Below are 26,980 nucleotides of genomic sequence, written 5' to 3'. Positions count from 1 at the left end.
AAAAAGTCCGAAGTGGTGCTGTGGTTCAAGTGATAGAGTGCTAGCCTTGTGCCCAAGCCCTGAGTTCAAGTTCCAGGACTGGCAAAAAAAAAAAAAGAGTCGGCATTAGTGGCTCAAGCCTGTAATCCTAGCTACATAGGAGGCTGAGACCTGAGGATCGCTGTTCAAATCCAGCCCAGGCAGGAAAGTCTGTGAGACTCTTATCTCCAAATAACCACTAGAAAACTGGAAGTAGTGCTGTAGCTCAAGTGGTAGAGTGCTTGCCTTGAGCTGAAATGCTCAGGGACAACACCTAAGGACAAAGTTCAAGCCCCAAGACTTACAAAAAAAAAAGAAACAAAGATAAAAAAAGGAGCAGTCCTCTAGCAACACACCTATGTGCCACACATTAGGAGAAACCATAGGTTATGTTCTAGTTTTTAAAAAACCCTGTAAGAAGCCTTACCTTAAAAAACACCTAAAAGCGGGCTGGGAAGGTGGCTCAGTGGTAGAGCGCTTGCCTTGCATGCATGAGGCCCTGGGTTCGATTCTTCAGCACCACATAAGCAAAAAGAAAAAAAGCCGGAAGTGGTGCTGTGGCTCAAGTGATAGAGCGCTAGCCTTGAGCTAAAGAGCTGAGGGACAGCGCCCAGGCCCAGAGTTCAGGCCCCACGACTGGAACCCCCCCCACCAAAAAAAAAAAAAACAACAAAAAACAACACCTAAAATCTCAGATAAACAGTGAATGAGTCCTATTAGGAACAAATATGGCACAGATCCCAGAAATAAGAACATTTCTTCTTCTTCTTGCATCTAGGCTTTCCAGTCACTATGCAATGACTATCGATCTGCCAAGGACAGAAACAATCAGATACTGGAGAAAAGTCGGTATGAGAAACATCTTTTATTTCTTCTAGAGGTGAAAATAAGTAAGATTTTTATATTTCTCACTCGTAAGATTTTTAAACTCTTAAAAATGCAACTTCCTCTTCTCAAAGCACATGCCATCTTTTAAAAAATCTTAGCAATATACATTTGCACTTAAACATGCAGCGCCATTGTCTTCTGACAAAATTCTGCATTAAAACCCCACACACGACTTTCTGTAAATATGATCCCCCTTTACTTAGGGACTCCAAACCACACTCAGTGCAATATTTATTCTTATTTCCTTAGGAAACACAGGACCAATGATGTCTTCTGACTACAACTGTTTCCTGATGGTTGAACAACAGTTTCCCTCGCTTTATTTTAAAGTACTCTCCTTAACTTGCTGATATAAGGTACAACTAGAATTCAGTAAAACTTGAGGGTCCAAGTGGAGGATGGAGGAGAAATACTTAAGGTCTACCCTGTGCCATAAACTTAAGAAAAAAAATTTACAAAAACAAAACAAAACAAAAAAACCTCAGATTTTTATCAATGCACTCTTTAAGTTTTTAAAAAAAAATTTCTCAAAGCAGCTTAATATCAATCAAAAGCAGTTCCTGAGTAACTGCAGTAAACAGTCTTTATATACATATATATGCACACACATATATATGTAATACATATTCAAATATATTTGCAACTTAGCTCATTTGGTTCTGCCTTAATTTACCTCCCCCCAGCATTTAGTTGAGTCAAGGTCCCTTCCTTCCCTTCAGTTCCCAATGTGCAAGTACAATAGCATATGCTCTGGGAGTTGGCATGCTGCAGATTTTTCTCCTTTATGGGCATCTGCATGTCTGTCAGGCCAGGTCTCCAGAGTCACTGCAGGTCACAGTTTTCTCAATTTCATTAAACCATGAACACCTCACGTCTTCTTCATAAGGCGCCGTGACTGCCATGAATGAAGCTTGTTGTAGGCTGTCTGGAGCATTTCTTCTATGTGACTTACCAACTGAAAGACATGGAAGGACACGTAACAAATAGGAAAGGGCAGGAGACACTTGTTTCTGACCCAAACCTGGCACATGCTTTCTACTTCCCCAGCCCACGAGCACTTCCTCAATGAGGCAACTGGCAAGCCCTTAAAAAAAATGTAAACACATTTTGTATGGAAAGGAGAAATGCTGGGTGTGGTACAGTGGCTGGAAGCTCACTTGCTCTGTCTGGGTTTTGATGTTGCTTGGTCATTAACCAACAATCAGACAAGAGGTAAATGAGGAAGCTGAACTAAGCTGGTTATTTCTAGATCCACATATTGGATTACATCAACATTGTCTTTAGAATATTTGAAAAATGCCTTACTCTTTGAAGATTTGATCTTTGGCAAACTTAGGGCCTAACACATGCTAAACATGTACTCTATCAAGCCCCAGCAATCTTGGATTCACAACTCTGTGAAACCTATTTTTTCTCATGTGTGTTTCTGAAAGAAAGGACCCAGGGCCCTCTGCATGATAGGAAGGCACTCTGTCACTGAGCTATATCCCAAGTCCTCTTCTATGTTGACTTGTGATTACAATCACCTTTCTTGATCATAGCTAGTGCTTTTATCACTTGAGCCACATCTCCAGTACAGATTTTTTGCTGGTTAATTGGAGATGAGAATCTCATGGATTTTTTTTTAACCTTGGTTGGATTTGAACCCCAATCTTCTTAAATCTGAGCCTCCTGAGGGGGTAGAATTACAGATGTGAGTCACTGGTGCCCAGCTATTTATGTTTAATATTCTTGTCAAGCCGCAACATGTCAAGAATGCTATATAGTTGTATAGATCACAAAAAAATCCAAATAGTTTCAATGCTTCACAGTGTATGTCATCCCATCTTAGTTTACAACTATAGCTTTTTTTTTTGTCGGTCGTGGAGTCTGAACTCTGGGCCTGGGTGCTGTCCCTCAGCTCTTCAGCTCAAGGTTAGCACTCTACCACTTGCGCCACAGCACCACTTCTGGCCTTTCTGCTTATGAGGTGCTGAGGAATCAAATCCAAGGCCTCGTGCATGCAAGGTAAGCACTCTACCACTGAGCCACCTTCCCAGCCCCACAACTATAGATCTTTAAGAGTTCTGACTTCATCATAAATATAACTAAAGTCTTATAAAGTTTGCTTTTAAGTATGTCAATGGCTTTAATCTAATACAGAATTAAAAAGAAAAAAAAAGCCTTTCCTAACCCAAGAGTTTAGTCAGTGGTAGAATGTTTGTCTAGAGTGTATGAGGTACTGGGTTCAATTCCAGAAATCCCATTCCCCCCATTTGACACATCTATTATCATGGTAGGGGGAGGAGATTATGCTATTAAGCTCTGTCTGGAACATTAAAAAAAATTGCTTGTACTGCTCAGTGGACAGCAGTGGCTTCATATAGTTCTATCAGATGATCAGCACATCCTACTACAAAGCTACACATGGCTTCAGAAAACTTGTCAACACTGTGCTTTATAAACAACTGAGAAGGTATAAGACATGAAATCTAAGCTGGGCACTAGTGGTTCATGCCTATAATCTTAGCTGTTCAGGAGGCTGAGATATAAGAACTGCTGTGTAAAGCCAGCCCAGGCAAGAAAATCCGTGACACTCTTTATCTCCAATTAACCACCAAAAAGCCAGAAGTAGAACTGTGGCTCAAGTGACTTGAGTTCAAGCCTTAGGATGGGCACCAAAAAAAAAAAAAAAAGATATGAAATCTACTTGCTATCCTCTGTGTGTTGTGGAAACATGCTCCAAGTTTCTTTTCTAAGTAAATCCACTTAGAATGTTTGTCGTCCCTCCCCCCCCCATCATGGGGCCTGAACTCTGGGCCTAGGCACTGTCCCTTAGCTCTTCAGCTCAAAACTAGTGCTCTACCACTTGAGCCACAGCACCACTTCTGGCTTTTTCTGCTTATGTGGTACTGAGGAATCGAACCCAGGGCCCCATGCATACAAGGCAAGCACTCTACCACTGAGCCACTTTCCCAGCCCCTCCACTTAGAATGTTTAAGAAATAAAAAAAAAAAAAATGTTTGTCAGTTGTAGGGCTTGAACTCAGCGCCTGGGTGCTATCCCTGAGCTATCTTTTTTTTCCCTCAAGGTTAGCACTCTATCACTTCAAACCACAGCTCCACTTCTGGTTTTCTGGTTGTTTACTAGAGATAAGTGTCATGGACTTTCCTGTTTGGGCTGGCTTTGAACTGTGATTCTCAGATCTCAGACTCTTAAATAGCTAGGATTATAGGCATGAGCTACCAGTGTCCAGCAAAGCTTTGCTTTAAAAACAAAAGAACCCGAGAATATGGCTTAGTGGTAGAATACTTGCCTAGCATGCACGAAGCCTTGGTTGGGCTCGATTCCTTAGCATCACATGAACAGAAAAAGCTAGAAGTGACACTGTGGCTCATGTGGTAGAATGCTAGCCTTGAGCAAAGCAACTCAGGGACAGTGCACAGGCCCTGAGTTCAAGACCCAGGACTGGGGTAAAAAAAAACCCTAGACACATAGTGACACCTCTTATTCACCAAATGGCCCGGGCAACTGTCCCTGGGCCTCTCTATGCTCAAGGCTAGCACTCTACCTCTCTTGAGCCACAGCACCACTTCCAGCCTTTTCTGTTTATGTGGTACTAAGGAATTGAACCCAAGGCTTCATGCGTACTAGGCAATCACTCTACCACTAAACCACATTCCCAGCCCAATTGTGCCTTTCTTTACATTGACTGGTTTATGAGTGCTACTTAGTTTTCTTAAATTAGTAATGTAGATTTGTTTTGGAACATTTACATAAGTGTATCACCTATAAAGCAAAACATAGAGATGGTCAGAAACGCGCCGGTGGCTCACGCCTATAATCCTAGCTACTCAGGAGGCTGAGATCTGAGGATCACGGTTCAAAGCCAGCCTGGGCAGGAAAGTCTGTGCGACTCTTATCTCCAATAAACCACTAGAAAACCAGAAGTGGCACTGTGGCTCAAGTGGTAGAACGCTTCACCTTGAGCTTAAGAGCGCAAGGACAGCGTCCAAGCCCAGAGTTCAAGCCCCACGACCGACAAAAGAGAAAAAAAGAAATGCTAGTTAGTCATGATCTCTGTAGGTGGGATGTGTGCAACTATCTGGACAGGAGCATTCAGAACATTTATGAATGTTATCCCACTACTTTCACTGATAACTGTTGGATACATATATTTTACATACTTCTGACTGTATGACACATTTTACAATTAAAAAAATAGTAATTCAGCAACAGAAGAAACAAAGTATTCATTTACATAAGAGCAGAGTTAATGTCATTTACATATGAACAGTAAGAAAATAAGGTAAACATCTGTTGCCTTACATTTGTGCTTAAATACTGTCTCCGAATTTTCTCTTGGAATGGGCAGAGCTTCGTAACTTGGAACCGTTCCAAATTACTTTTCATTTTCATTACCTAAAAAAAAAAATGATGAGAATTAAGACACTGTAGGTAATAAGAAAAAGAAACTACCTTAGGAAAGTTGCGATACAATTTGTTGTTTTTCAGTTGGTCGTGGGGCTTGAACTCTGGGCCTGGGTACTGTCCCTCAGCTCTTCAGCTCAAGGCTAGTGCTCTACCACTACTCTACCACAACACTACTTCCGGTTTTCTGGTGGGTTATTGGAGATGAGAGTCTCATGGACTTTGCTGCCCGGGCTGGCTTTGAACCAAGATCCTCAGATCTCGGCCTTATGAGTAGGATTACAGGCATGAGCCACCAGTGCTCGGCACACAAAATTTTGAAAAATGTAAAAGAAATAAAACTCTACTACTTAACATCTTGGTCCATAATTTGTATCATTCTATTTTTTATTTATATGTACATAAATATACATTGGCAAAAAAAAACAAGAACATATACTATTTTTAAAAGTTGCACTTGGAAGCTGGGCATCTGTGGCTCATGCCTATAATCCTAGGAACTCAAGAGGCTGAGATATGAGGACCTGGGTTCAAACCCAGCCTAAGCAAGAAAGGCCTTGACTTATCTCCAATTAACTATCAAAAAGCTGGAAATGGACCTGTAGCTCAAATGGTAGAGCACTACCCTTAGTACAAAAGCTCAGGGATGGTGCTCAGGTCCTGGCATAAAATTAAAAAAAAAAAGAACTGCACTTGGGTTACCTTCACCTAAAGCTGATCTAACACACTGTTTTAAACAGATGTACAATATTTCAATGTATAAGTGCATCATATCATTAATCCCTTTTTAGTAGATATTATAGGCCATTTCTACTTTTCGACTTCACATCTCTGTAAATTTCTTTCTTTCTTTCTTTTTGGTCGGTTGTGGGGCTTGAACTCTGGGCCTGAATGCTGTCTCTCAGCTCTTTAGCTCAAGGTGAGCGCTCTACCACTTGAGCCACAGTGCCACTTCCAGTTTCCTGAGTGGTTTATTGGAGGTAAGAATCTCATGGACTTTCCTGCCTGGGCTGGTTTTGAACCTCAATCCTCAGATCTCAGCTTCCTGAGTAGCTGGGATTACAGGTATAAGCCATTGGTGCCCAGCTTTAGGGTAAATTTCTAAATGACAATTTTCTATATCAAAGAATTTAGCAGTTTTATAAAAGGACTTTTAGTAATGTGGAGCAAAAGCAGACATTTTGAGGTTTTTTTTTTGCAAATTAATGGGTGGCAAATATGTGAGATTTTTGTTGTTGTTGTGTTTAATTGTAGCCACTTGCATTTTATTTTTTTGAGTACTACTAGGGATTGAACTCAAGGCCTGGTACTGTCCTTTAGCTTGTTTATTCAAGGCGACTACTACTTAAGTCACAGTGCTACTTTTGGCTTTTTGAGTAGTTATGATTATAGGCATGAACCACTGGTGCCCATTAAGTAAAAACAAAAACTAGCACTTGCTACGTAGTTCAGACTATCCTTAAATTTGAGATCCTTCTGAGAGCTCAGAGAATAGATATGTGCTACTACTGTTGGCAGCAACTTTCATCTTTAATGCGCTGCCCATTAGGTCTTCTGCCTTTCTTAACATTTGAAGCATACTACCAATCCCTTTTTGCTTTATTTTTCAGACAGTCCCATGCTGTTGCTTCTTCTTTTTTTTTTTTTGGGGGGGGGGGAGTCTGGTTGTGGGGCTTGAACTCTGGGCCTGGGTGCTGTCCCTCAGCTCTTCAGCTCAAGGCTAGCACTCTACCACAGCGCCACTTCCAGCTTTTTTCTTTTTGCTTATGTGGTGCTGAGGAATCAAACCCAGGGCTTCATGCATGCAAGGCAAGCGCTCTACCACTGAGCCACCTTCCCAGCCCAAGTCCCATGCTTCTTTTCCTTCCCTCCCTCCCTCCCTCCTTTCCTTCCTTCTTTTCTTTCTTTTGTTATCAGGAATTGAACCCAGGACCTCAAGCATGCTAAGCACAAGCTTCACAAACAATTTTTTACTTTTTTTGTGCTGGTCCTGGGGCTCGAACTCAGGGTTTGAGTGCTTTTTTAAAACTTTTTTAAAGTTCAAGGCTAGCGCTCTTTCACTGAGCCACAGTTCCACATCTGGCTTTTTTAGTAGTTAATTGGAGTCTCATGGGCTTTCAGCACAGGCTAGCTTTGAACTGCGATCCTCAGATCTTAGTTTCCTAAGTAGCTAGGATTACAGGGCATGAGCAATCTACACAAGAAAGCTTTCATTACTATTAATGGCATAAGTATTTTTTCTACTTGTTACCTGTCCTTTAACTGGCTAAAAGTGTTTGTTAAATAGCTAGTACAGGTCTGGGGATGTAGATGAGTAGTAGTAATTGCCCAACATGCATAAGGCTCTGGGTTCACTCTTTAGTTACCCCCCATAATTTTATTTATTAGCATGAGACTGGGCTTGCTAGAAGTGCCCTACCACTTGAGAAACAGCTCTAAAATAAATGATTTTTATGTTGATACTGGGGCTTGTACTCACAGGCTTGCATACTTCCTTAGCTTTTTTGTTCAATGCTGGTGTTATACCACTTGAGCCACACTCCCATTTCCAGCTTTTTGCTGGATAATTGGAAGTTAAGAATCTTAGGGATTTCTCTGCTGGGGCTGGTTTGAACTGTGGTCCCCAGATCTCAGTTTTCTGGGCAATTAGAATTATAGGTGTCTGACTCAAATAATTATATATATATATATGATTTGTTTTGGGTTTCTCTTCTATTATTTATTGTGGCTTGGAAATAGATTTAAGTTGTATTTTCAACAGTTATGGAACAACTCTGGATCTCAGTTTCCTTATCTATGACATGAATTTATAATTAATACTATCTCCATGAAGGTGCTGGAAGGCTTAAATGAAATAAATAGTAGTTCTATTAGTGCCATGGTAAACAGAGTAACATTTTCTAACTTCAAAATAACATCTAAAGGGCTGGGATATAGCTCAGTGGCAAAGTGCTTGCATAGCAAGTGCACCATTCTGGGTTTGATTCCCAGTACCAAAAAAAAATCTAAGATATTACTTAGGTTCTAACCTTTTCTTCTAGGAATGGTGTATTAACAGGAAAGCAAGACCAGAAATGCCGGAGAAGTTCTCCAACAGCCACATACAAGTGTTTCAATTCAGATTGAATATCATTTGGCACCATCTCTGCAAAAAAAAAAAAAAAAAAAAAAAAGAGGTCCATACGATAAAAGCTATTTTCCATACAGTCTCTAAAAATAACCACTTAAGGTGCCAGTAGAGCTCAGTAGTACAGTGCATGTTTAACATGCATGAGGTCCCAATCCCCCAATTCCAGAATTGTCTCAAAGAAAAAGCAAGGCTTGCTCTTTAGAGTTTATTGACAAAAGGGACAAAAGGATAGAAGTAGAAGGTTGCCCAGAGTGCGTACGGTTTATGGCTTGCTGTGCCCCTCCCTGCATAAGTGCTCCTCCAGGTGATAGTGCTGTGATGGTACTGCTAGCAGCATTACTTGAGAGGACCTGAAAGAAATAAGACAAAAAAAAAATTCCTCTTTTGTCAGTTGTTACTTAATATTTGAGTTTTATAGTAAAAGGTGCAATAAAGTATTTTTTTCCCTGTATTAATACTTTATAGCAATGACAGTTAACAACTTCCCTGAGATCACAGTCTGGGTAGAAAACTTATATTCTAATAATAGCTTCCTCCTATTAGTAGTTTTGCTTTCTGAGACTTCAGTCTGTTATATTCAATTATGATATGGAAATATTAAATGAAAAAGCCCAGAAAAAAAACCAATTTATGATGTGATTATCAAGACTGGATATCTAGCCCGGGCACCAATGGCTCACACCTATAACTAGCTACGCAGGAAGCTGAGATCTGAGGATTGATGGCAGTTGGAAGCCAGGCTGGGCAGGAAAAGTTTGTGAGACTCCTCTCCAATTAACCACCAGAAAACCATTAGTGGTGTTGTGGCTCAAACAGCAGAGTGTTAGCCTTGAGTGAAAAAAGTCAGGGATGGTGCCAAGGCCCTGAGTCAAGCCCCAAGACGACAGAAAAAGAAAAAAGAACAACAATGTATTATTGAACTCTTAGCTATGTGTAGAAAGGAGTAGTGGAGATTGGCTGAAGATGGGACTGGAAAGGTCAATTTAGTGCCGGGCACCAGTGGCTTACGCCTTTAATCCTAGCTACTCAGGAGGCTGAGATCTGAGGATCACCGTTCAAAGCCAGCCTGGACAGGAAACTCCTTGAAACTCTTATCTCCAATAAACCACTAGAAAACCTAAGTGGTGGCTCAAGCAGTAGAGTGCTCGCCTTGAGCTGAAGAATGCAGGGAAAGCACCTGGGCCCAGAGTTCAAGCCCCACAACCCCCCCAAAAAGGTTAATTTAACACTAACACATATTAATGTTAAAAATGAATGGGATTCACTATGATAGTTCTGTCCATGCCTATTATGTACACCAATTATATTCACCTAGCCTCCTTTTACTACCCTCCTTTTTACTGCCTCTATATCTAGTCCTTATTACTCACTTTTCCCCCTTCCTCCTTTCTCCTTCCTTTCTACCAATGCCCCCTAGTCTGGGTATGTGACTCTCTTCCTTTTTGGTTTTACCACCTAAGTTGGGGATAAGGGGGTAAAAGGTATTACTGACAGAAAGCAGCACTCAATCTACTAACTAGCAAGAAAAAAGAGGCATTATAAAATAAGCTGCAGTGATGAGACTGAATTTTTTTAGATAATGTGCAATAACATTACCTCAACTAAGCTGTTGGAGTAAAAAATTACTATGATTATTTTATGCTAGCTTTGCAGATGCTCTACCACCTGAGTCACACACAGGTCTAGAAATATTCAAGGAGGAACTGATGGAACTTTCTAACTTAAGTGTGAAGGATTAAAAAAAAGAAAAAGTAACAAACACCATTTTATACATTCTGGGTTTGAGGTCATGTAGAATACTCATAGTTATGTCAAAAAGTAACTTGGCAATATGCATGGCTGTCCAACTAAAACCAAGTATATAAGAATAAAATACTACCAAATAGTGGCTGAGAAGGTGGCTCAGTGGTAGAGCGCTTGCCTTGCATACATGAGGCCCTGGGTTCGATTCCTCAGCACCACATAAGCAAAAGAAAAAAAGCCGGAAGTGGTGCTGTGGCTCAAGTGTTAGAGCGTTAGCCTTGAGCTGAAGAGCTGAGGGACAGAGCCCAGGCCCAGAGTTCAGGCCCCACGACCAGACTCCCTCCTACCCCCTCACCCCCAATACTACCAAACAAAAACTCATTATTTTTATGTTTTCAGATCCTTCTTGACAAACACCCTTTTTTCTACTTTTGGATTTTTTTTTTCAATTTACTTAATTTTTTTTTGTGTGTGTGTGTGTTACTGGAGCTTGAATTGAGGACCTGGGCTCTGTCCCCGAGCCTTTTCTCTAGAGACTGGCATTCCACCACTTAGCCACAGGTCTACCCTCTGGCTTTTTGCTGGTTATTTGCACTAAGTGTCAAGATTACCAGCTCTGACCCCTTGTCTATTTTCTTTTTCTTTTTTTTTGCTGGACATGGGGCCTGAACTCTGGGCCTGGGTGCTGTCCCTTGAGCTCTTCAGCTCAAGGCTAGCGCTCTACCACTTGAGCCACAGCGCCACTTCCAGCTTTTTCTGCTTATGTGGTGCTGAGGAATTGAACCCAGGGCCTCATGCATGCAAGGCAAGCACTCTGCCACTGAGCCACCTTCCCAGGCCCCCTTGTCTATTTTCTTTTTTGGTCGGCCGTGGGGCTTGAACTCTGGGCCTGGGCGCTGTCCCTCAGCTCTTCAGCTCAAGGCGAGCGCTCTACCACTTGAGCTACAGCGCCACTTCCGGTTTTCTGGTGGTTTATTGGAGACAGGAGTCTCACGGTCTCTCCTGCCTGGGCTGGCTTTGAACCGCGATCCTCAGATCTCAGCCTCCTGAGTAGCTAGGATTACAGGCGTGAGCCACCAGCGCCCGGCAACCCCTTGTCTATTTTCATAGGCGGGGTTTTGTCTTCCTGGGATGGCTTCAAGTCTCAATCCTCATATCTTAGACTCCTGAGTAGCTAGGATTACAAGTGTGAGCCCACATTTCCTAACAGAAATGTGTCTTTATACCTAATTAAAATGTTACTTGTATAGTTCATTGTGGATGTTCCTGTACAGGACAATAAGAATTCTGGTCTTTAAATAGAACAAATTACCTACCTGAGTTAATCTGGGTGTATAAGCTTCCATTTCTTGTCTAATACTTTGAAAAGAATTAATAATATCCTGACTTGTTGCATACTGTAGCGACTGGATTGGAGTTGGACCATGATAATACCTAAAGGTAGCACACAAGAAATAATCACAGAGTAAAGGTGCTCAATATTTGTCTTTTAAACACTTTAGTGAGCAATACATTTCTTCTCAAGAAAGAGAAAGATACAACAGTTAAAAATCCTATAAAGGCAATAAAGAGAACATAAAACTCCAAAATTTATTTCGATGATTTAGGATGCTTTCCTAAGATGCATAATTTTGTTATGAAACTATTCTGCTTCAACTTAATTTATCATTGATCAAACTTACCTATCTGACTTCTTGAGGTTTAGTGCAATTGTTTTAATGGAATTGTTTTTTCCCAAGTCTTCATATTCAATGGACTCTTGTAACTTTGCCTGTAATTGTTAACATAATACTTTTGGTCAGTAACTTTCTCCTATTTAAGTAATAAATGCTGTGTAGGATAAAAAATGTCTTCTTAGGGCTTGGAATGTGGCTTAGTGGTAGAATACTTGCCTAGCATGCATGAAGCCCTGGGTTTGATCCCTTAGTACCACAGAAACAGAAAAAGCCAGAAATGGCACTCTAGCTCAAGTGGTAGAGGGCTAGAATTCAGCAAAAGCAGCTCAGGGATAGTGCACAGGCCCTGAGTTCAAGCCCCAAGACTGGCAAAAAAAAAAAAAAAAAAAAGTTTTCTTACTATGAGCTAGAAATGACGTTTTTCTTGGCTGAACCAATTTTCTTACCAATCACTTAAAAATCACTGTATTCCTACATTTTGGTTGTATTAAGAATTACAGAACCTTTAATTTTTATCAATCTGATACATTAAAGTTTGCATTTTAGCCAGTGCTGGGGGCGCATGACTGTAACCCTAGCTACTTAAGAGGCTGAGATCTGAGGTATCACAGTTCAAAGCCAGCCTGGGGAAATTGCGTGAATTTTTTTGGGGGGGGGGGTGCGTGGGGCTTGAACTCTGGGCCTGGGCAATGTCCCTGAGCTCTTCAGCACAAAGTGAGTGCTCTTCCACTTGAGCCACAGTGCCACTTCCTGTTGTTTTTGTGGTTAATTGGAGATGTCTCACAGACTGCCCTGCCCTGGCTGACTTCAAACCAAGGTCCTCAGATCTCAGCCTCCTGAGCAGCTAGGGTTATAGGCATGAGCCACTGGTACCTGGCTTTGGTGGTGGTGGTACTTAGATGTGAAGCCAGGGTCTTATTCATGTTAGCCACGTACTCTACTATTGAACTACATCCTCAGGTAATGATTACTTTTTTCTCCCAACTATTACTTTTGAATTACTTATTTTATAAAATTGTTGTAAAGTATACAACACTTAACAACTGAAAGACTGTACAGAAATATTCTGAGGCAGCATTTACTATTGAATACTGTAAAAATCAATATTGGAAAACAAAAATTTCTGATAGTTCACTACCATAAATCAAGGGTATTTAATTTAGGGCACAGTATTGCAAAAAAACACATCACTTTTTAGATTTCTACAATCTCTATAACTTACGTATCTTTTATTTATGTATTTTTTAATGCAAGTAATGAGGCTTGAGATTGGGCATGGTCTTTTTTTTAGCTTTTTCACTCAAGGCTGGCACTCAGTTCTTGAGCCACATCTCCATTTCCACTGTTAGAGTGGCCAATTGTAGATAAGAGTTTCACAGACTTTCTTGTTTGGACTTACTTCAAAGCATGATCCTCAGATCTCAGCTCCTGAGTAGCTATGATTACAGGTGTGAGCCATTAGAACCCAGGTGTAATTTATATCTTAATCTTACTTAATTAAATGAAGTATCTCACTGACTTTGTTTTGAAGTATTTCATTGCCTTTGTTCATTTTAAATGTTAATATAAACCCATGGAAACACAATAAAGTAGTGAAATAAATAGTATTCATTTATCCCTTCACAGAAATGCATTAATGAAGCAACTACTACTGAAAGATAACCACCTTTTTTTGAAGGTCTTAGTTCCTAAACTTCTTTTGCTATAAAGTACCTTTTTTTTGTTGTTTATTTTTCTTTTGCTGCTTGTGGTGCTTGAACTCTGGGCCTGGGTACTGTTTCTGAGCTCTTCAGCTCAAGGTGAGCACTCTACCACTTGAGCCACAGCACCACTTCTAGTTTTCTGGTGGTTAATTGGAGATAAAGAGTCTCACAGACTTTCCCTGCCCAGACTGGCTTTGAACTGCATTCCTTAGATCTCAGCCTCCTGAGTAGCTAGGATTACAGGTGTGAGCCACTGGTGCCCAGTTTATAAAATATCCTTTGAAAAAAATTAATTCCCACCACCCCCCTCTAAGGTCACAGGGCCTGGGCACTATCCCTTTTTTGCTCTTTTGCTCAAGGTTAGAGCTCTACCACTTTGAATCACAGCGCTACTTCCAATTTTCTGGTAGTTAATTGTAGGTAAGTCTTATGGACTTCCTGCTGAGGCTAACTTTGAACCACAATCCTCAGATCTGAGCCTCCAGAGTAGGTAGAATTACGACATGAGCCACTGGCTTAAATTTTAAATTTTGACACAGGGTCTAACCCTGACTGGCATGGAACTTGTGATCCTCCTGTATACTGTGATTATACAGGCATGTACTACCATACCAGTTCCATAAACCCTTTGATGCAATACAGATGCTCCACTACTTTAAATAGTGCCATACCCTGATAAAACCAAAACTAAATTGAAAATGCACTTAATCCTTGATAAACCCATCATAAAAACCATTAAATGTTGGGAGAGAACAATGGAAGGGGTAACATTGATCAAGGCGGAATTGAAATGCCTTTGGACAAGTACTTAATAATAATAAAGAATACTTAATAAAGGGGGAGAAGTTTTAGTCATGGTTCAGGTGGCAGTGCAAGTGACTAAAGGGAGAGAAAAAAGGGATCCTCTGTCTGTCATTCTTATTTTTAAAGTCTTTTTTTAGTGCTAAGGCTTAAATGCCAAGCCTAATGCATCTTGGTCAGAAATGCTAAGTCATATGAAATAAGCAACACAAAGTATTTGTAGATACTTTATATCTGGAGAAACCCAAGCTCTAACTGGCCCAAATTTTGTGCCCATACCCTTTTTATTGCTGGCTGAAAGGAGTCAGCATCTCCAGAATTTCCATCCATGCGGCTGGGTTCACCATTTTGTTCATTTTGTGCTTGTCTTAAAAACAAAGGGAAAAACATTAATGTTAAAACTACAAGCATAACTCACCACAACTCCACTTGGATATTCTGAAAAGCCTAGTGACCAAATCTTTCCATGTATACTTAACTGTTTCCTGAGACCAGCTGCCAGAACCATGGCACTGTGGTGGTTAAACCTCTTGATGATTGCAGCATTGCTATTCTCCTTTATGGACTTAGAATTGGAAGTCGATGGCACTGAGGAAGTGCCATAGCCCTATGGAAACAATTTTGTAGATTAAAATCAAAGTAAGGTTCTGCCTTTTTTTTCATCTATTATATAAAAAAGACCTGCTTATTTGAAAAAAAAAAAATCACAGGACTCTTTTTATACCATACTGAGGCTTGAACTCAGAGCCTCATCTTTGCTTGGGCTATTCACTCAAGGCTAGTGCTGGGCGACTTGAACCACACCTCTACTTCCAGCTTTTTGGTAGGGTGGAAATAAGAGTCTCATGGATTTTTCTGCCTCAGCTGACTTCCAATCTTTCTTCTCAAAACAATCTTCAGATTTCTGTCTCCTGAGTAACTAAGATTATAGGTGTGAGCCACCAGAACCCAACACACTTTATTCTCAACAACATTTCTACATATTTACTAGAAAATGTTTAAGAACAAGTGGTATTTTACCCATAATTAGTAATACAAAGTCCTTTTAGTACAAAAATATTTTTAAAATTCTGCCCCCTCCCCAATTCTATGCTAGCTGCATGGTCTTATACCTGCTAACAAAACGTTATCACTGAGTTATATGCCTTACCCTTTACACCTTTTTATGTTTGTGTGTGTGTTGGTCCTGGGGCTTATGCCTATGAAATATCTTAGAGACATCAAGCAGGTAATTTGAATGATTTGGAGGTCTGGAGTGAGATGAGGGAAATTAGAGATTCATCATTACATAATTAAGTGTTTATGAAACAATGCATTTGGGAGGCTTGAGATCCTATCCTGTTAACAGTTAAAATAAGTAGAGGTGGGGGATGGGAAGGTGGCTCAGTGGTAGAGTGCTTGCCTTGCATGCATGAGGCCCTTGGTTCGATTCCTCAGCACCACATAAGCAGAAAATGCTGGAAGTGGCACTGTGGCTCAAGTGGTAGAGTGCTAGCCTTGAGCTGAAGAGCTGAGCCGAGGGACAGTGCCCAGGCCCAGAGCTCAGGCCCCCATGACCGGCAAAAAAAAAAAAAAAAAAATAGAGGTAGAAAGAGGAAAAATAGAATCAATACTATTTCTATGAAAGGGATTGGTTGTATTAATGGAATACTATGGAGACATTTAAAAATATAGATAATGGCAATAACATGTTATTCATGGAGCATATGAAGTAGGCTCTTTTTTTTTTGTCGGTCATGGGGCTTGAACTCTGGGCCTAAGCGCTGTTCCTCAGCTCTTCAGCCCAAGATGAATTAGTGCTCTACCACCTGAGCCACAGCGCCACTTCTGGTTTTCTGAGTGGTTTATTGGAGATAAGAGTCTCAGGGACTTTCCTTGCCTGGGCTGGCTTTGAACGTGATCCTCAGATCTCAGCCTCCTGAGTAGCTAGGATTACAGGCGTGAGCCACCGGTGCCTGGCTCAGTAGGCTCTTTAAACTGTCTTTTGGGCAGTGCTGGGAATGGAACTCAGGACATCACACAAGATAAGCTTGAACTCTTATCACTGACCTATACCTTCTTCAGCCTCTCTTGAAAGTTTGGATGGAGGTATACCTTTGAGAAGAACAGTTCCTCTATCAGGAAGGAGATACCTGCCTAGCCAGACAGATCAGCTGAATCACCACTGGCAATCAATGAGGTAACATATTATAGCCAGATTGCCCTCATATCCTCTATAGCCTGTAAAATAGCCTCGTACTGTTAATCTAACTAATTAAAAACCAAAAACAAGTGAGCTTAGATATGTGGGGGTTTTTTTGTTTGTTTTTTTAGATCAGTATTGGAGTCAGGTAGTTTGGTTTTAAAGACTATATAGTAGAGCCTGGTGCAATTTCCGATAATCACAGATACTAGATGGGGAGGCAGAATTGAGTTTGAGGTTGGCCTAAGCAACTTAGTAAGATTGTCTCAAAACAAATAAACACCAAACTTTGGTATATTTAGTATGGCATATTGATAATAAAGTGAAAAGAAATGCTTCAAAGTTGCATGTACAATATGCCATTAAAAAATTATTTTGCCCCACCATTCAGAACTGTATCTGTAATTTTCACTATGCATTACCTCAGAATGATTAAAAAAGAGCTATTTTATAATGTGCTCCAATTCACCAAAGAAACTACTGAGTTGGGAGAACTAACAAGAAAATAACTGAATTTCATCAAGGAAATGACTCATCTGAGCACCAAATATTATTTTGTTAGTTTATAATTAGAATGTAGCATAATTCCCTCCTCCCCTTCCCGTTGTGGGGCTTGAACTCTGGACCTTGGCATGGTCCCTCAACTGTTCAGCTCAAGGCGAGTACTCTACCACTTTAGCCACAGCTCTACTTCCAGTTTTCTGGTGGTTTATTGGAGATAAGAGGTTCATGGGCTCTCTTGCCCTGGCTGGCTTTGAACTGCGACCCTCAGATCTCAGCCTCCTGAGTAGCTAGGATTACAGGCATGAGCTACTGATGACCAGCTAGCATAAAATTTTAACAGTAGTTTTTCTTCACTTGGTGATGACATATACTGAAACTAAGAGGGTAAGATAGGAGGAAAAAAAACCAATAAAGGAAGCTGTAAGTATATTAAAAGTATATACAAAAGTATATACAAAAGGAGCTCAAAGAAGGCTAAGAAAATGAAGAATAATGACAGATTTTTGGACCAGAAAATGGGAAGCAAAAGAAATTGCTTCTTTCTCAGTGAATGAAAAAGTCTGTTTAACTGGAGTAATGGTGCCATTAAGTAGCTCATACTTGATAGCATAGTTGCTGAAACACACTTGGGCTGCTGTGGGCCAAGTTTTTTCAGAGAGTAGAAAAATCTACTTATCTACTAATATTTATATTTCTTTAAAGTAAGGTTACCTTACTATGTTAAGTTTTCATAATTAGCTGGAAAATTGCTCATAGGAGAGTGAAAATGTTTCTAAAAAGTGTTAGCATGTCATCATATATCAGAGCTGTGCTGGGGGAATTTGAACTCAAGAGTGGGACTGTCCTTCAACTTTTTCTGCTCAAGTCTAGCATTTTTTACTTCAGCCACAACTTCATTTCTGGCTTTTTACTAGTTAACTGGCAATGAAGTCTCACATCCTTTTCTATCTGGGTTAGCTCTGAACCTCTATCCTCAGAGCTCAGCTAAGACAAATGGGAGCCACTGTTGCCTGGCACATTCAAGGCAGTTTTTACAATAAATAGCACTACCAAAAGCATATCTTTTGGGGATGGAGATCAAACCCAAGGCTTTAAGATTTATCAGTATTTTGCTTATCTTACAATCTCACAAGTGAACATCTATACTTTTCAGCTTATTTTTAAATTATAAAAATAATAATTTTCTAGAATCTAGGAAAAGACTGCTTTACCTCAAACTCCTTTTTATTATTTTATTTTATTTATTTATTCCTTTTTTTTTTAGTCCTGGGGCCTGAAGTCAGGCCCTGGGCGCTGTCCCTCAGCTCTTCAGCTCAAGGCTAGCACTCTGCCACTTGAGCCACAGTGCCACTTCTGGCTTTTTCTGCTTATATGGTGCTGAGGAATCAAACCCAGGGCCTCATGCATGCAAGGCAAGCACTCTACCACTGAGCCACTTTCCCAGCCCCTCAAACTCCTTTTTATTGCTTCTTACCTCATCTAATGGCTTGTCTTCCAAAGCTGTCAAATCTAGTAGTGGGTTTTTTACTCCTAATGAAACCATTGTTTTTAACCCTAGAAAATCAATGAAATAAAAGGTCCATCAAGGCTTAGCTTTCTCAAACATAAAACAAAATAACAGCTCCAACAACTAGATACTAGAGTATATCAGGGATAGGGATAAACAGTTACCTTTTTCATCTATTTTGGCACATTCTGCAAAGAGATCCTTTGACCCTGTATTTAGCCGGTCCCTATGAAAATAATGGGACTGGAAAAAACGTGTCCAAAATTCCTTTTCTGTCATGTTGTGAGGAACATTTTCTGCATATTTCATCTTTACTGTAAAGAAAAAAATCCCATAGGAAATTATATATTGATTATTCATTTCTTTTTTTTGTGTACTGGGACTGGGGCTTGAACTCAGGGCTCTAAACACTGTCCCTGAGTATTGCACAGGATTAGGGCTCTACCACTTGAACCACAGATCCATTTATGGCATTTTGCTGGTTAATTTGAGATAAGAGTCTTACAGACTTTCCTGCCTGGGCTGGCTCCGAACCACAATCCTCAGATCTTAGCCTCCTGAGTAGCTAGGATTACAGGTATGAGTCATTGGCCTCTGGCTCTCAATATTCATTTTTTATATTCTCTCAACTGAAACACAGACTAAAACCAAAAACTAGAATTTAAAGCTCTTATATCTGCATACCATTTGTTACAATTTAGTTATAAATATGAAATATAATTTGAGATTAGGTGAGAAACTAGATCTACAAACTTTCACAAATTAGATAAAATACCTCATTATACATAAAAAATTCTTCAACAAGGGGATAAAAAAGATGGAGACGATACAGATCAGGTTAATCTAATTATGTGTATGTGTAAATTACCACGATGAATCCCTCTGTACAGTAGTTGTTTTTTAAAAAAAGAATTACAGGAAAATAAAGTAGGCTATGTTAAGAGGTGGATACTGGTGGGTGGGAGGGAAGGGCCAACAGAGAGGGTGAATATGGTTTAAGTTTTTCACATGTATATATGCAAATTAATACCTGTAAAAATTAAGTTCTCTTTTTGGTTGGTTGTGGGGTTTGAACTCAGGGCCTGGGTGTTGTCCCAGAGCTCTTTTGCTCAAGGCTAGTACTCTACCACTTTGAACCACAGCTCCACTTCGTTTTTGAGTGGTTAACTGGAGATAAGTGTCTCATGGGAGACTTTTCTGCCCAGGATAGTGTCCAACCACGATCCCCAGATCTCAGCCTCCTGAATACTTAGGATTACAGATACCTGGCCCAATTTCTTAAATTTCACTGCAAACACCAACAACCTTGAAGTCAGACCTAAATTTGCTTCCTTGTTCATTTATATATGTGTAAAATAATGATCATAATATCTATTTTAAGAATATTTGTGATTAAATGAATATAGAAAATTCATTTTACTCAGGTGCACTGAGGGTTAAAGTTTAAGAAACACTGCTAGAAAGAAATGACACCCAGAAGTGGAGGTGTGGTTCAAGTGGTAAAGAGCCAGTTTTGAGAGAAAGAGCTAAGGGACAGTGCCCAAGAAATGAGACCCATCGTATTAACGAATTAATTATATACTACATTATTTACTGAGCCATTAATATCTATCATATGTAGGGTACTAGGTATTTTGGAAGTGGCGCTATGGCTCAAGTGGTAGCGCACTGGCCTTAAGCTGAAGAGCTGAGGGACAGAGCCCAGGACTAGAGTTCAACCCCCACGACGACGACCACCACCACCACCACAAAAACCAAACCTCCCTCCCCCACAAAAAACAGAACAAGGATTTTACATATTTTATTGCACTTAGGAATAAAGAAAAGTTTTCTTTCATTGATATAGTAACAGATTCATCTAAATATATATTGTAACCACCTGAAGGTTAATAGAGTAAGTCTTACCTGCTGGATAAGTTCTAAAAATGGATTCAATAATATCAGAAGTTAAATTATATCTCAAACCATTACAGCCATCTGTTTGGGGCCGGACATCAGCCTAAAATGAAAATCACACACATGAATATTTACATATATTAACAAATCAGGACTATGTCTAAGCTCCTGAAACATACTACACAAAGGCTAGAAACAGATTTTTCTAAATGAAGAGACAATAAGTCTTTCACTTTACTTTTGACATGGAGACATGACTCAAAGAAGCCTAGACTGCTTCCTTAGACCCTTACTGATATATAAAATGTTTCCTTGCAAGTAACCAAATAGGCATGTTAAAGTATGGCCAAAGGTACAGAACTAATATAAAACTTTTATAGCTGCCCAAGCCATTATAAACCTTGGTTACTAGTTAAACTGCCATTAGGTGACTTTTTTTATTTTTGTCAAGGGGAAGTGAACAAGATCCTATCTCTAACTCAGGGGTTAGGCACTGCTCTTAGCTTTTGTGCTCAAGGCTGGTGCTCTACCATTTGGACCACAGCTCCATTTCCAGTTTTTTGCTGGTTAAATGGAGATAAGAGTCTCATGGACTTGTCTGCCCACCTGACTTCTAAATATGATCCTCAGATCTCAGCCTCTTGAGAAGGAATATAGGAGGGAGCCATCAGTGCCCAGCTTGGTGATTCATTTCCTAAGGAAATACTTCATAAATTCAACATACTACCAATCATATGAAAGATACTAAATATACAATCAGCTTTTGCTTTTTGAGCTAGGATCTCTTTGTGTAGTCCAAGTTATCGTAGAATTCACTGTACAGAATTCACTGGCCTTGAATTCAGAATCCTCATGCCTCTTTTACTAGGATTAGAAACATGTGCTACCACTGTCAGCCTAGTATTCAAAATATTCTGCTGAGTGCGTAAATACTGTTCTAGTTCCACTGACACAAAGAATTCGATTTCCTAATTCCACAGGTATTTCTAATTTCTTTATTACATGCATTTTATAAGCTTTACTTGTAAAAAATATTACAAGAGGCTGACGTAGAACTGTGAAAATGAGACTACACTGGACTTTGTATACAAAAAGCAAAATGGGTGGACATGATAGGACACCACCAAAATTCCAGTAAAACTGGAGGTAATACTGAAAGTTCAAGGCCAGTCAAGGCAAACTGAACAAGACCTTACCTCAAAGATAAAAATACAAAAAGGGTGGAGCATGACTCATTTGTCTAGCATGTTAGAAGCTCTAGGTTTATGCTGGTTTTCCCAGTACTGGAAATTTTTTTGGAGAAAAACTAAGTTTCAATCCAATTTCTAAGAGTCCTTTTGAAAGTCCATTTGGGTGCTGGCATGCTAGTATCAAGTTCAAAAATAAGAAAGTGTATCTATATTTGTATCTATACCTAATTAAAAAGACTTGTAAGGGCTGGGAATGAAGCTCAGTGGTAAGACTACTTACCTAGCACCCCACTCACCACAACAACAGAATAATAAAAAAAATGAAGTTTTAAAATTTTATTTGCATTGGGAAGTATTTTACAAGAACATTGAAACTGAGCTTTCCACTAATTTACTTAAGGAAATACTTTTTTTTAATTGTGAAAATACTGTACAGAGGGGTTACAATTACATGGGAAAGATATATTTCTATCAAGCATTGTAGCCTCCTCCTTAGGAAATAATAATTTTTATTTTAAGAAAATCATTGTATTCAACCACTTTGGAAAGCAGTATGGAGGTTCCTCAAAAGACTCCACATAAAGCTCCCCTATGACCCAGCAATCGCACTTTTGGGCATTTACTCAAATGTTTACAAACAAGACTATACTAAAGCTACCAGCACGACTATGTTTATTGCAGCATTATTTACTATAGCTAAGATATGGAACCAACCCAGATGCCCCTCAGTAGATGAATGGATCAAGAAAATGTGGTATATATACACAATGGAATTCTATGCCTCCATCAGAAAGAATGATATTGCCCCATTTGTCAGAAAATGGAAAGGCTTGGAAAAAATTATATTAAGTGAAGTAAGTCAGGCCCAAAGAAACACAGGTCCCATGGTTTCCCTTATTTGCAATATCTAGTAGATGTCTGAGTCAAGCAGAAAAGGTCAGATAAGGTGATGTTAGGGAAATGAACCCTAAGATATGTATTCAAATGTTTTTTTTCTTTCATGCGATTGTTTCTAACACATTTATAAGATTATTTCTTTGTTGCTTTGTATGTCCTTTCCCCACAGTATAACCCCTGCTTTCACTGTATTTGATGTCGGTATAATTTGTGGAGGGGAAGGGGAAAAACAAATCGTTTAAATAGGGATACAAATGGACCCATTGCAACAATGAGATGTACAAGTCGTTATGTTGAAAATGAACTTCACAACTTTGGGGGGGGGAGGATTGGAGGGGGTGGGGGGGAGGGGAGGATGGGAAGGAGAAACAAAGGAGGAGGCTACAATGCTTGATAAGAAATGTACTCATTATCTTGCCCATGTAATTGTAACCCCTCTGTACAGTATTTTCACAATAAAAAAAAAAAGAAAGAAAATCATTGTAAACACACATACTGAACTTATGACTTCTTTCCTTCAGAAATCTCCAAGTGTCACATACCAGAAATGCTGCAGAAATGCCGACATCCTGCTTGTGATTGGATGTAGAAGAACTATCTGTTGCATTCACATTTAAACGATTTGCCCAGAATTCCTCAGCACTGATCACTTGACTTACAACAAGGTCTTTATAAAGCTGAAACAAAGCAGGATCTTCTTGGAGCATTCTGGTGATAGATTATATTAAAAGTAATTAAATTTCTACAATAAAACACCATTAAAATAATATTTTCAAAGGCTTTTGGTGACATGAAACAACTTTTATCTTGTAGTAATTGAGTAGTGGAGATCGCCCCTAACCCCCTACATGCTTGGGGACTGGTAGAACTCAGGGCCTGGGAACTGTCTGACATTTTTGGTAGTTAATTGGAAATAAGAATCTCAGATTTACCCGCCTGGGCTGATTTCCAACCATGATCCACAGTGAGACACTAGAGCCTGGCTAATTTTTAGTTTACTTTTAACCAATTAAGAAAAAGAAAACCTGGGGGAAGAATGAATAGAGACAGAGATAAATTTGAAGTGAAGATTAAATTCTTAGCTAGGGACTGGTAACTCATGCCAAGATACTCAGGAGACTCAAATCTGAGGATACCAGGTTGAAGCAAGCCCAGGCAGACAAGCTGAGAATAGAGGTGTGGCTCAAGTGGTAGAGTTCCAGCCTTGAGCTTTTTCCCCTAAGAGACAGTGCCCTGGCCCTAAGTTCAACCAGCACTGACTGTGACACCCACCCACCCACAGCCTAAGTTCAACCAGTATTGACTTTCTCGATCTCTCTTAGAAAGCATGGATTTTGCTTTGTATTCCTGTGATAGAGATTATTTTTTTTTTTGTAAGGTACTGTATTGTCTTTCACACAGAAAGGTGAAAGGGAAGAGAGGAGCTATGCTAGAGATTTTCCAATAAGTAGTTTGTCATTTTGACAAGCACTGGGAGCTGAAAGAATGAATAGTCTGATACATATTGGTAAATGGAATAATTCATCTTCTCAGAAATTCTCATTATTTTACATGCTATCTATCTCACTTTTTTCTTTGTTTCTCATTCACAAACATATCATAATATTTTAATATCTTCTCTGTGATAGAGAATTGGGAAAAGAAACCAAGGAACCTTAGTACCTTCTATTTCATTTCTGCTCCTAATCAAATGTTAGGCTATATGCAGTTACTTTAAAGCTTTGGGTTTGCATATTCTCATTTGCATAAAGTCACACAGCTAGCAATATGCAAAAGTTGACAATTATACATGGTGGTAAAAATACTAAAGGTTTTATTTTCTATACCTGACTATATAAGAAAAATAGGGCAAAGTGCCAGGTACTGGGGGGTCATGCCTGTAATCCTAATGAGTTAGGAGGCCAAGATCTGAGGATCAAGGTTTAAAGCCAGGTTGAGCAGAAAAGTTTGTAAGACTCTTACCAGCTCTTACCAGATCCTAGGCCCTGAGTTCAAGCTCCAGTACTGGCACAGAAAAAAAAAAAGGGGTGGTGGAGGATAATAATGAGCTAGTAGTCTACCAAGGGAGTAGACAAAACTCTAGCATCCCTTTAAAAGACTAATCTGTTCTTCATTACCTGTTTTTTTCTTCTAGTTCCTTATTTGCTTTCCTCTTGAATTTGGGCAGGAGCTGCTGAAGAAGGTCCTTCACTGCATCTCGTTCTTTCACTGCTGTGCTTTCATTGGAAAAATGGAAGTTAGTTGTGTCTCCTGCATGCAGAACCAGCTGAAGCTGAATTTTAGCTTTTCCTTCTGGACTGATTTTCTGACCTAAAAAGGAAGCATGAAACTAAGATAAGAACAGTCACATTGTAGAAGTTGCTAGACAATAGGTTACTTCTACTCTCAATAAGATTCAGGATTGCTTGGGCTTTATCAGCCCTGTTCCAATCTTCATGCTTTTTTCAGAAATACCTTTTCTCAAAGAATCTCTTATAATCAGACTTGCCATGCCTGGCCATTGGCTGAAATGGAGTTTCTTGAACTGTTTATGCCCTGACTGGCCTTGAACCACAATTCTCCAATCTTTGTATCCCAAGTAGCTAGGATTATAGGCTTGAATCACCACAGCCAGCTTATCCAACTATTAAAGCAAAATATATATGGAGATCTTTATGAGGTGTGTGTGTGTGTGTGTGTGTGTGTGTGTGTATATATATATATATATATATATGGAAATCTGCACATGGTCTATTAATAAGGAAAAGATCAGGGTATAAATAGTATAAATTAATAAATAAGGAGAAATGAATCTTACCAAGACTACAAAAACAATCTTTTAAAATTACAATAGGGGGGCTGGGAAGGTGGCTCAGTGGTAGAGTGCTTGCCTTACATGAATGAGGCCCTGGGTTCGATTCCTCAGCACCACATAAGCAGAAAAAGCCGGATGTGGGGCTGATGCTCAAGTGGTAGAGTGCTAGCCTTCAGCTAAAGAGCTGAGGGACAGTGCCCAGGCCCAGAGTTCAGGCCCCACGACCGACCCCCCCCCAAAAAAATACAATTACAATAGGGAATTAGGATACAGCTTAATGCAGAATGCTTGTAGCATGCACGATGTTTGTGTTTCCTTCCTAGTACTACAAAAAGAAACCAGACATAGGGGCTGGGAAGGTGGCTCAGTGGTAGAGCGCTTGCCTTGCATGCACGAGGCCCTGGGTTCGATTCCTCAGCATCACATAAGTAAAAAAGAAAAATCTGGAAGTGGCTCAAGTGGTAGAACGCTAGCCTTGAGCTGAAGAACTGAGGGACAGCGTTCAGGCCCTATAACCAGACCCCCCCCCCAAAAAAAAGGAAACCGGACATAAAAATACTATACGATACGATACATACACACATATAAAGTGTAATATATTTGACTTACATTTAATATCTGCATACATATGGCTGATTGTAAATCTATCTTTGCCTTCAGGTGCCCAAGCAATTCTTTCTGCCATGAGGTATAGAGCTCCATCCTGCTTCTTTTGACGCACCTTTTTTACAATCAACAAAACTTCTTCAGATGAAGTTGCCATGACGGCTATCAGAAAAATAAACCAAAGAAATGGTGAAGTCTTCTCTTGTAAAAATTGCATGTTATTATTCATCTACAAATTTCATTTTGCTCATATCACATGTATGAATTTATGCAACACAGTTTATAAAATTACTGGTTTTTCAAACAATTTTCACATACACAAATAAGAGTGTTATCAATTTATTTTCCCCATTTATTTTTGTTTATAGACATGATTTGAAGTCAGGCACAGGTGGCACACACACACAAAGATACAATTTGACTACAAAATGTAATCTTATATCTAATCTATATTTAGATTTACTTAGGACTCCACTGAATAGGTAATAATCGTCTCAATTGAAACAACCAAGATCACAGAACTTTAGTTCCCCAAACCACTGCCAGAGCTGAAAACAAACCCAAGTTTCCTGATTGCTAGTTTCCATTACCTAAAAATAAAACTGAGTAATTGCCAAGTGCCAGTGGCTCACACCTGTAATTGTAGATACTCAGGAGGCTGAGATCTGAGGATGGTAGTTCAAAGCTAGCCCAGGAGGAAAGCCTGTGAGACTCTTATCTCCAATTAACTAACAAAAAGCTGCAACTAGAGCTAGAGCTAAAGTAGTAAAGTACTAGCCTTAAGAAAAAAAGCTGAGGGCTGGGAAGGTGGCTCAGTGGTAGAGCGCTTGCCTTGCATGCATGAAGCCCTGGGTTCGATTCCTCAGCACCACATAAGCAAAAAGAAAAAAGGTGGAAGTGGTGTTATGGCTCAAGTGGTAGAGCGTTAGCCTTGAGCTGAAGAGCTAAGGGACAGTGCCCAGGCCCAGAGTTCAGGCTCCAAGACCAGACCCCCCCCACCCCAAAAAAAGAAAAAAAGCTGAAGGACAGCACATA

General features: G+C 39.8%; 1 protein-coding gene across 3 annotated transcripts; it reads right to left on the bottom strand.

Moving 5' to 3' along the window:
• Positions 1 to 864: 864 nt before the first annotated feature.
• Positions 865 to 26,108, bottom strand: Gtf2h1 (general transcription factor IIH, polypeptide 1, 62kDa). Of its 3 annotated transcripts, XM_013019659.1 has the most exons (15): positions 25,949 to 26,108; positions 24,663 to 24,855; positions 23,088 to 23,253; positions 20,468 to 20,561; positions 18,727 to 18,876; positions 18,530 to 18,609; positions 14,849 to 14,976; positions 14,649 to 14,736; positions 11,872 to 11,960; positions 11,506 to 11,623; positions 8,706 to 8,796; positions 8,346 to 8,461; positions 5,215 to 5,307; positions 4,870 to 4,875; positions 865 to 1,861 (listed from the first exon to the last, which is right to left on the bottom strand). In XM_013019659.1, exons 1-15 carry the CDS (start codon positions 26,100 to 26,102, stop codon positions 1,775 to 1,777), a joined length of 1,653 nt encoding a protein of 550 aa, XP_012875113.1. In that variant the 5' UTR covers positions 26,103 to 26,108; the 3' UTR covers positions 865 to 1,774. The 3 variants fall into 3 exon arrangements, 2 of the variants coding, with proteins under 2 accessions (XP_012875113.1, XP_012875114.1); XM_013019660.1 differs by lacking the exon at positions 4,870 to 4,875; XR_001175186.1 differs by lacking the exons at positions 4,870 to 4,875; positions 8,346 to 8,461 and having other exon boundaries at positions 1,773 to 1,861.
• Positions 26,109 to 26,980: the final 872 nt, after the last annotated feature.

The sequence above is a fragment of the Dipodomys ordii genome, unplaced genomic scaffold, assembly GCF_000151885.1.
Source record: "Dipodomys ordii isolate 6190 unplaced genomic scaffold, Dord_2.0 Scaffold46, whole genome shotgun sequence".
In the NCBI taxonomy this organism is placed as follows: Eukaryota; Metazoa; Chordata; class Mammalia; order Rodentia; family Heteromyidae; genus Dipodomys; species Dipodomys ordii.
This window is presented reverse-complemented; position numbering and strand designations above follow the sequence as displayed.